This window comes from Zingiber officinale, chromosome 1A (genome assembly GCF_018446385.1).
Source record: "Zingiber officinale cultivar Zhangliang chromosome 1A, Zo_v1.1, whole genome shotgun sequence".
Taxonomy (NCBI): domain Eukaryota; kingdom Viridiplantae; phylum Streptophyta; class Magnoliopsida; order Zingiberales; family Zingiberaceae; genus Zingiber; species Zingiber officinale.
Genome location: NC_055987.1, coordinates 62,255,517 through 62,266,830, shown reverse-complemented (window position 1 = coordinate 62,266,830; position 11,314 = coordinate 62,255,517). Strand labels below are relative to the sequence as shown.

The following is an 11,314-nucleotide window of genomic DNA, read 5'->3' as shown; positions in this document are numbered from 1 at the left end:
GGGGATTTTAAGGTGTTAGTCTTGATCAAATATTTTTGTGATTCTTAGGATTTCAAATGTTTGTCAATTCCCTAGTTGTTATACTATAGAATAGACTTAGTAGTCTCAATTAGGATTGGAAACAAAACTTGGACTCTAAGGTGGGTTGTCCTCTCAGAAATGAGAACAATAAAAGTATATTTTATTCATTAGTTATTGAAACATGTTTAGTGGTGTTATCTACCGGTACCTGATGTGTAGATATGAGAGTCACTTATCATGTCTGCAATTCATTGCAGGGGTTTCAGGAAATCCGACAACTATATGAAGAGAAAATCACCATGGGCACTGCTGCAAAAGTAGCAGCTGTTGCAGTGGGAGATGTTTATCCTTTGAAAGGAGTAAAACATTGATTGTCTTGATGTACTAAGTTTTAGAAAGAACTTGATTTCAGTTTCTAAAACTATTTAAGGATTGATATACTGTCTCTTTTGATAACAAAGTTGTTATCAAGAAAAAGAGGGAAGTTATCTGTTCTGGTACGTTGGTTGGCAATTTATAACTTCCACGATGCGACAAATTGGAAATTAATAACACATCTTCTAACTCTAATAAGAGAAAGCAACCTTCAGAAATGAACCAATCATATCTTTGGCATCTAAGGCTAGGTTATAAGTAGGATTCAAAAAATAATAGCGGATGAACTTTTGGGTTCATTGGTAGTGGAAACCTTTCCAACCTGCGAGTCTTACTTGGAAGGAAGAATAACCAAGAAGCTTTTAAGTCTAAGGGGTATAGAGCCAAAGATGTGTTGGAATTGGTTCATTCTGATTTGTGTGGATCTATGGCTATCCAGGAAAGAGGTGGTTTTGAATAGACAACTATTCAAAATATGGGTACATTTACTTGATGCGCCGCAAGTCTAAGTGTTTTGATAAGTTCAAAGAGTATAAGGCTGATTTGGAGTAACGTCAAGGTAAAAGTATCAAGACACTACGCTAAGATCGTAGTGGCAAGTACCTCTTGGGAGAGTTTAGCAGTCACTTATCAGAAGTCAAGATTCAATCCCAACTAATTACACCTGGTACACCCCAACAGAATGGTGTAGTAAGAAGGTATAGGACTCTTATGGAAATGATTAGATCGATGAGTTATTCAGGATATTACCAAATTCGTTTTAAGGATATATTCTAGAAACGGAAGTGAACAAAGTACCTCCTAAGTCAGAACTCTCTACTCACATAGAATTGCATAATAGGCGTAAGCCTAATTTGAAGGATATTCAGATTCAGGGTAGTCCAGCACATGTGCTGAAGGGAGACACTGATAAGATGGACAGGAGTTCACTTGTTTGTGGGTTATCCTAGAGAAATGAAAGGAGGTTTATAGTCCTAAAAATCAGAAGGTCATGGTTAGCACCAATGCCCGATTTTTCAAAATAGGACTATGAAATGAACCACAAGCCCATAAGTAAATTTACTTTTAAAGAAATAATAAAGGACATGTCTAATCTAGTACCAAGTGTACAAGATGAAATATCACAAGAAACTGCAACACGTATCACAAGTGATACACAATTATAGACAGTGTCTCATCATAGTGGGAGGTTTGTTAGGCAACCTGAAAGATTCATGTTTTGGGAAAGTCTTTGGACTTGATCCCAAGTGAACATGAACCTGATCCCCGGACATATGATAAAGCGCTCCAAGATAAAGATGCAGCATCTTAGCAAAGAGCAATGAATACAGAATTAGTATACATGCATTCTAATAAAGTCTGGGAGCTTATAGAACCACTAGATGGTGTAAAAGCCATTGGGTGTTAAAAGGTCTACAATAGGAAAAAAGGGATAGACGGGAAGGTGGAAACTTTCAAAGCAAGGCTTGTTGAAAAAAGAAACTTTTTCACCGGTAGTCATGCTTAAGTTTATCCGGATTCTTTTATCTATTGCTGCTCATATGGACTATGAGATTTGGCAAGTAGATGTCAAGACAACTTTCCTTAATAGAAGTCTTGAAGAAAACATTCATATAAAGCAACCAGAAGGGTTCATTGCAAAGGGCAAAGAGCATCTTGTGTGAAAGCTCAATCAGTCTATGGACTGAAGCAAAGCTTCAAGGTCTTGGACATCTGGTCTAATGAAGTAATCTAGACCTATGGATTTATTCAGTGACCCGATGAGTTTTGTGTATACAAGAAGTGTGATGGAAACGTGGTGGTATTTCTTATACTATACGTAGATGACATTTTTGGTAGTTGAAAACAATATCAAAGTGTTGTCAGAAGTAAGGGTATGGTTGTCCAAACAATTCGATATGAAAGACTTGGGAGAATGCACACATATTCTCGGGATCAAAGTGATCACAAGAAAAGAATGTTGTGCTTATCTCGAGCTTCATACAATTCTAGCTCGTTTTAGCATGCAAAGTCCAAGAAAGGTTTCTTACCCTTTCAGCATGTAGTAGCTTTATCTAAAGAGATGTCTCCAAAGACATCAAAGGAGATAAAAGGACATGAAGGCAGTTCCTTATGCTTCGGCTGTCGGAAGCCTAATGTATGCTATGTTGTGCACGAGATCGGATATCTGTTTTGCCCAGGACATAGTTAGCAGATATCGAAGTAACCCAAGACTGGGACACTAGAGTGCCGTAAAGCATATATTAAAGTACCTTAGAGGGATTAGAGATTATATGCTAGTTTACTAGGCAGATGATTTGATCCCTATAAGTTACACGGATTTTGACTTCTAATCAGATAGGGACAATAGTAAGACGACCTCGGGGGTTTTGTGTTTACTTTAGGAGGTAAAGTCATATCTATGGAGGAGTGTTAAGCATAGGTGCTTTTCCAGAATCCACCATAGAAGCTGAGTATGTGGCAGCCTCAGAGGCAGCCACAGAAGTTATATGGCTCAGAAACTTCATGATGGACTTAGACATGATTTCTGGTTTGTCCAAAATTATTACAATTTTTGTAATAATAGTGGTGCAATAGCAAACTCGAAGAACCATAAGTCCATAAGGCAAGTAAACACAAAAGAGTGCAAGTACCACCCAATACGAGACATCGTATAACGAGGAGAAGTTGTTGCCGCCTAGATTGCATCAAATGATAGCCTGAGAGATCCTTTCACTAAGGCCCTTAAGGCAAGAGCTTTTGATGGGCATGTTGAAGGGTTGGGAATCAAATGTATGGCAGCAGATATGCAGCTTAGTCTTTTAGTATAAGTGGGAGATTGTTAGAGTGTATACTAAAAACCTAGCTTTTTGTAAACATTTATATTTGAAATAAAAGAATCACATTGGTCAATATCTACATGCTAAGTGTAGTTGTTCAATTGATTTATATTGTAGATAATATGGTGTGTGATGTCACACACAGAAAATCATGTTATCAGTTCTTTATAAATTATAAACAATTGCTCACGACTAAGATGAAAAGAAACAAACCGTTGGAATAGTCGTAGTGTAATTAAGTATTAGTTTATCTTGACTAATAAATTACACTAGTACACTCTGAGTGTATTAAGTAGGACCATTTAAGCTAAGTTCTTTTTATATTGACTTAATAAAATAACAAGACATTAGTTATTATGGAAGTGTGTGCTCTTAATCCTAATATAATAACAAGCACATATATTTAGTATTTATTTCTTTAACTTATCAAAGGGTGAGATTTAGCTCGATAAATCAATAGGCCCGATAAGTTGGGAAATGATATTACGTATAGTGTGTGTAGTTGATTATATAAGGAAACTGTGTCCTCGTAATCTAGGTTGATAATGTCCCCAAGAGGAGCTCATAAGGATCGTCATGTTAAACCCTGCAGGTGGACTTAGTCCAACATGACGATAAGGTTGAGTGGTACTATTCTTGGACTAAGATATTAATTAAAGTGAGTTGTCAGTAACACGTTTAATTAGTGGGCATCCGACATCTTAAACACAGGGAAATTAACACACTCATGATAAGAAGGAGCCCATAATGTAATTTGGGATTGGTGGGGTAGTGCAATAATAACTCTCTAGTGGAATGAGTTGTTATTGATGAACTTGCATTGTGTGTTCGAGGCAAACACGGGATACTCAGCTCATCGAAAGGCCAAAACCATTTTCTCCTTTAGGTCCCTGTCGTAGCCTCATTAATGCCTCATATCCACCCATGAAAAGCCCATCTTGGTGTCCAAGAGGGGGCCGGCCCAAGACTTGGTGACCAAGCCAAGGGTCGGCCACAATCTTCTCAAAGGAGGTCGGCCCCTTGCTTGGTGCCCAAGCAAGAAGGGGTTCGGCCACATAATTCAAAGTTGAGGGGGCGTTTTAAATTTTTTTAAAAAAATCTTCTCTTTTAGACATCTACAAGTTTTAAAAGAGGAATTTTAAATTTACAAAACTTTCCTTATTTGAATTAGGCCACATGGTTTAAAAGAAAGTTTTAAAACTTTCCTTTTTTAACCATCCACATCAGTTTTAAGAAAGATAGTTTTAAATTTAAAACTTTCCTTTTTTGTAACCATGTTAAAAAAGAAAATTTTAGAAGAGAAGTTTTAAATTTTAAAACTTGGTTTTAATTTTTAAAACTTTCCTTTTTTTAACATCCACATTAGGAAATTAAAAAAGAGCTTGTAAAATTTTATAAGAACTTTCCCTCTTTGCTTATAAAATTTTTACAAAATATTTTTTTCCCTCTTTATAGGGGTCGGCCACCCTTGCTTGGTGTCCAAGCAAGGGACCGACCATTGAAAGTATAAAGGAGGGGAAAAGGAAAGATAAAAGGGGAAAGGAAAAACAAGAGGAAGATTTTAATTTTTGTAAAATTCTTTTCCTTATTTGCCTTGGGCAAGTAATATAAAAGAAGGGGAGGAGAGGCCTCATGAAGCAATCTATTCTTTTCTCTCTTCTCTCTAGTCTTTTCCTTAGGGTCGGCCCTTGCTTCTCTTCATGCTAGGGCCGACCACCTCTTGTGGTTGTTTTGTATGGCCGGATACAAAGAGAAGGAGAAGAAGAGGAAAAGTAGGGATTGCATCTATTCTTATTCTATTGCTTATGCTCCCTCTTGTGGCCGGTTCTCTTCCCTTTTTCCTTTCCCCTTGCTCTCTTTGTTCCTTGGTTGTGGTGGTGGACGAAACTTAGAGAAGGAGGAGGAGCTTTTGTATGGTGTTCATCTTGGAGGATCGTCGCCCACACAACGTCCAAGAGGAGGCGAGGAATACGGCAGAAGATCTCGAGGTTGTTAGCATACAAAGAAAAGGTATAACTAGTAATTGTTTTCCGCATCATACTAGTTTTTCTTTGTATGAGTTCCAAACACAAGAGGCATATCATTCTAGAGTTTCAGATTTGTTTCGAAGTTGTGTTTTTTTGTTTGTTTTTTGAATTTGTGATTCGATTGTTCGTTTTGGTTAAACCTAATGTTATTTTAGGAAATTAAATATTTAATTTCGTTAAGAGGTTTTGTCGAGGCAATGGTGGATGCTCCCATACCTAAGAAGGTCATGTGCCTCGCCATGTTTTACCTGGGAACCAATTTTTGAAATAGATATTTAATTAAATTTGTAATATAGGTTGATTTGGATCAATAGTGTTAAGTTTTGCTTGCGATCCAAGTCTAAACCATTAAGAACAGATAAGTTAAATTTGGAATCAATAATGTTAAGTTCTGTTTGCGATTCCAAATTTAATTTCTAAAGAACACAATAGGTTGTTTAGGAAAGGTTTGACACTTGTACAAAATTTTTTGTACAGTAGAACCGGTACAATCTTCCTAAGACCAACCAACAAAGTCATCCATTAAAAAGGCTAGGTGAAAGGTCATGGCTAGATGAAAATCATCCATCAAAAAGGCTAGGTGAAAGGTCACCATATCATTACAACTTAGCACTTGAAACATAGGCATAGCTAGAACAATTCCAAATTACATAAAAGGATTAACACATGACATATTATGTTATCATGATAAACCGAATGAAACATACACATAAAATTTTAACATATGACTTACTAAGTCATCTTATTAGGAAGCAAGAAGAAACATAGATATAACTAGAATAAAAATTTGAACACATAAAACAAACTTGTGACTCATTAAATTATCATGATGAAGAGCAAGAAGAAACATAGGCGTAACTAGATCCAACATCCGAAATCCCTAAGATCCAAATCTACACATGACACAAAGTAATCATAAACTTGGGTTCAATTTTTTTTTATGGTATCAAGATTTCTAGGAGCTGAACTTGACTTAACCTTCAAAGGTATGTCCACTAGTGTCCATCACCATGTCCAAAATCGGGTCTCCACACCGCATATGTTGTGGAATGCATTTGGAGCAAACTGGGAGAGGGGGATGTTGAAATAATGGTGTTTCTCTAAGAGAAAGTGAGGGATAAAAAAATATAAACCCACTTTCAGTTGATCCTTAAAAAAGGTAACACAACCCGATGGAGGGCGATGGGGGCTATCCTAGGCGGCGAATATGTTAGTTTGTGGGAATTTCATATTGCAAATGGACTATTTGTCAATCGCTGTTATCGAAGTCTGAATGGGTGAAAGTGTACTAGGGAGTAAAAGATTCCTAGGCCATGAGAGATTGTAAAGGAAACAAAGAAGTAGAGGAGGAACTTACTGATCGTAAGGAAGAACAAGTTTGCCAAGTGAAATCACCAAAAAGAGAAAGTCGAAGAAGATGAAACAAGTGATTTGTTTCTGCACCACTTAGTGTTTTTAACGTAAGCCACAAGATAAGGCCCGACCACAATCGTCTGATTAAAACAATATGCCCATTGATGATTGTTGATTTGCAAGGGGGTGTGTCATTGGTCGGTACGAAAAGGTGTGCGTCAGCTATCGCTTCAAAAAATATGTTAGTGGAACACGTGGCACTTGCTCATAATAATGGATAAGATAGCCTAAGCATTACACTGAAAAATGCCTTCCCATATATAAATAGTACACTATTTAGCATATCCAACAGTTGACATGCATTTTTTCAAGAAATATAATTAGGGTATAGCATGAAGGGGCAAGCTACGGTATGTCCTGCCGGTTGAACTAGTAAGAGGGGCAACTGGGCAACATTAACACTAAGGTCTAGTCAGTCGGCTACGAACTTTTTTAGACTAAACTTGAATAGGAGGCTAGTGATATGGGATGTTATGGGCAGATTCAGAGATGACATGGTAGTCAAAGTCAAGGTGAGGTGACGGTCAAAGTCAAAGAGAGGTAGCAGCCTGCGTGTCACTCTCAACAAAGTTTTCCTCCTCGCTAGTGCTAGGACCTTCTATACAAGGATGATCGGCCTAAAAGGCGGTTAGACCTAAGCGACCCAGTACTCCATTTCTATGCTAAGACACCTATCATATATCTGATCAACCAATAGCTGATCGAGCTTAAGGGATAGCAGGTCTACCACCAAGCCAGGCTTAAGGAATAGCAAGTCTACCACTAAGTTGGTCGATCATACAACATGCCAGATTTAAGAGACCCAGCTTCCCACTTTTAGTACAAGTTTCTCAGAGCATAGCTTTCAACATATGGTCGATCAACCCTAAAGCTAATCAGACTGCAAGGACTTATAGCTCCATTCATTGCCAAGATATATAGAGCAAATCCGACCTACTTTAATACGTCGGTCGAGTATATGAGATACAGTTCCCCATTATTCAGAGTCAAACATCTCGACATATGGCAAGCCAGGAATATACCCAGCCGAGGCTACGGGACTTGGCTTCCTGTTGTTCCAATAGTAGATCTCTAGCATCACATAATGTATAGCCAAGCAGGCCAGAGGTCGAGTGACCTTACGAGACTTAGCACTTCACCTATATACTAATCTGCTAGCATAATATATAATCAGTCGGCTAAAGGTCTGGTCGAGATATATTTAGGGGACAACATTGTTAGAGTCACAACAACTTGTAGTCACAACAGCCTGTCAGAGTGTAACAACTATTCATTAGAGAATATTCTTCTATCACAACATAGACATTCAATGGAATCTTATTCGAAGGTAATTATACATCTTCCATCAGCTGATACATTATGATAGCATATTCATTCAACCGCCGGATTAATGGCGAAATTATAAAAGGTGTCCATACCGATAACGAAAGATTCCTCGGACGGTGACTGTGCCTCTCCTAGATCGTATGTCTTCCTTTACTCGACAACTTCTGACACTCGACATTTGCTGTCACCTTATGATTGCGGAGGTTATGAGAGATGGTATATAAAGGGGATTCTCTCCATTGGTGAGATACACTTTTACAGCAGTCTCATTTACGTGCGAGCCTTTACTGTTCATCTTTCCTTTTTCTGCTTGGCCACTACATTGACTTGAACGTCGGAGGTCCTTTGCTAGGGACCGTTCCTTGATTTTTGGACACTGATGTTTTGTTGGATCGTTTGAGTGTGTGTAGAGAGGATCTTTATTCCCGTTTGTAATCTTTTCTCTGCTTAAAAGTCTTCCTCCAGTCAACATCTGAGTTACCTGTCTAACCCGCTATCTCTCTAGTTTTCGGACAGGATCACATACTATTAAAAAGGAATTCAGTGTGAATTCAAATTGACATGTGCATATACAGGGGTCCGTAGTGATAATAAAATTGTTTATCAATTTTCGATCTCCCGATCACTATATTCATTATCTCATGAACTGAGTCAGTCTTGGAGCCGCAGCAAAAATCCTCTCTTAATTATTTGGTCGTTGACTATAAATACCTTTCTTTATATAGTCTAGGTATAGATTATGAGGAATAACTGGAAAACGTAATCCCCTTTTACCGTGATTAACTGGTGATACAGCCCGGCTTGACCATAAATGCATTAATCCAATGTTCCTGTTTTTCACTTCAAATAGTTTTATATCTGATCTGTTTCCCACTTAATTCATTCGACAAGAGATCGCAAAAATTATAGAAATTTGAAAATAATATGTGAAAAAGAAGAGAGAATTATAAAGTTATAGGTTTGATGAATCATAGTACGTTAGCATTGCCTTTGAGCATTGGTTCTGCCTGTTTCTAACTGTTATTGTCTTCCAGCACTATCACCACCACGATTGCTTTGTCGGTGGCGGCGGCTTCGAGTTGTCCGCCGACAAGCAGTTGCGCCCGTTGTGCCTGCAGCTCCCAGTCGGTGCGGAGGACGACGAGCAACATCAGCACGACGCACGCGGATTGCGCCGCCAGCATGCCGAACCAAAGCCCGGAGAAGTCCCACCCAGCCCAGAACGCTAGCACAACCGCCACCGGCATTCCCACAGCGTAGAACGACCCTAGGTTTATGTTGGCCCCGGCGCGCGGCCTCGCGCTCCCTCGCAGCACCCCGCACCCAGTGGTCTGCGGGCAGTTTCCCAGTTCGCAAGCCCCAACCATGGGGAGCACAGCAGATGTGAGCGCAGCTATGGCCGCGTCGGGCGTGAACATCTGTGCCCAGGCGTGCCGAACGACCATTGTGAACGCAAGCGCAAGCATCCCTAGAATGAAGCCGCAGGCGAGGCCGACGGTGGCAGCGCGACGGGCACGGGCCGGGCGGTAGGCGCCGAGCTCATTGGCGACGCGGGTGGAGACGCCGAAGCTGAGGGAGGATGGGAAAGTGTAGATGAGAGAGGTGGTCTGGATGAGAATGCCCATAGAGGCGACGGCGGATTTAGGGTCGAGGAGGAGGCCACAAAGGAGGACCATGATTTCATACCACCACCACTCGAGGCACACAGAGATGGCGCTAGGAATCGCCAAATTTAGCATAGAGCCCCATCCCTTGAAACAATCGGTCGAAATATCGAGTACCGCAGTTTGTCGGTGGACGCCGGAGAAGTAGATATAGAGGAGGAGGAGGAGAATGAAGATGAGATTGGTGCAGATGGAGGCGAGGGCGACGCCACGAATGCCGAAGCGTAGGTAGAAGACGAGGGCGTAGTTGAGGGGGAGGTGCAGGAGGGCTACGGCAGCGGCGGCGTAGGTGAGTGGGAGGGTGATGGATTGTGAACGAAGGAAGATGCGGATGGGATGGAGGAAGGATTGAAGCAGCAGGTCGGGGATGGAAGCGAGAACGAAGTCGTAAGCTGCGGCGGCGATGTCAGGGTCCTGGCCGCAGAGGAGGAGAATATGACGCATCGTGAACCAGAGGGCGGTGATGGGGAGGGAAGCCGCGAGGAGGAGGAGGATGGCGCGATGGAGGGCAGGGCCAAGGAGGGCTAGCCGACGGGCGCCTACGGCCTGGCCGCAGAGGGGCTCCATGCCCATGGCGAGGCCAGAGAGGACGGAGTAGCCGGTGATGTTGGCGAAGCCAATGGCGAGTGCACCGCCGGCTAGAGGGAGGCGTCCGAGGCGGCCGAGGAAGATCATGGAGACGAGGGAGCGGGAGTAGAGCAGGAGACCGGCGAGTGCCATGGGCGAGGCGATCGCAAGGATGCGCTTGGCCTCCACCATCAGCTGGGCCACCTCCGTTCTGGGCTCGAGCAGTGGCGCCTCATTTGGGCTGGCGTTCTTCTCGATCCATGGCTTCGGCTTTATCAAGTGCTGGTTGAGATTTGGCTCATCCAGTGACATGATCTGCTCCATCCCCTCCCTTTTTGTTTCTTGGCACGACACCTCTCCCTCTACCTCTCTTTCTACAATTTAATGCAGAATACAGCGAGCTTGTTTGCCTTCTCTTTTATTCCCTTCTCTTCTCTTCTCTTCTCTTCTCTTCTCTTGCAGAGGGAAAGGGAGCATTGCAAGAGGTGCTTAAATAGAGCAGAGGATGAGAGAGACAACACGGTTTCCAAGAAGTTTTTGGATGTGGTTTGGTGTGTGCCAAATGATGTGTTTCGATTAAAATTTTAAGTGAATCAGGTGTATTTCAATTACCAGAAAACTAGGGAATATGCCAATCTATGGGCGTCCTCTATTTTATAACGATAGAACTGTAATAAACATTATCAAATTTTGAGTCTTCAAAGTTTATCACTGCTGTTAAAATTAGAACAATAGGACGGGAAGATCTGAGATGTCACATTCCAGTAATTGGTCGATAACACTTGATACTGGAGACATGAATCCTTTTTAGAAGGAAAGAAAAAAATATTTTTAAATTGTGTTTAGCTGAAAGATCTTCTTTATGATTCATTGTGTTTATGGAGGATATTTAGGAATAGGATGTATTAAAAGGACGCAATAAGTACTTGCCCCCGTGGTTTTCAGTCGATCAAATTCAAAATTTACTGATTGAATTTGACTCTAATTCGAATTCAATTGTATGAATTTCGTCCTCAAGTGCATGAGCTTTGTTCGCTCTAACTTCCAACTTTGAATGGCTTATCAGTCTCAAACTTGGATTATAATATTAAAACTGAGGCAA

The 11,314-nt window shown here is 40.9% G+C and overlaps 1 protein-coding gene across 1 annotated transcript; it reads right to left on the bottom strand.

Annotated features, from left to right (window-relative positions):
- Positions 1–8,884: 8,884 nt before the first annotated feature.
- On the bottom strand, positions 8,885–10,666 carry LOC122025645 (protein DETOXIFICATION 49-like). Its single transcript, XM_042584484.1, has one exon. The coding sequence runs from the start codon at positions 10,534–10,536 to the stop codon at positions 8,995–8,997; it is 1,542 nt and encodes a 513-aa protein (XP_042440418.1). The 5' UTR covers positions 10,537–10,666; the 3' UTR covers positions 8,885–8,994.
- Between the last annotated feature and the right edge of the window lie 648 nt (positions 10,667–11,314).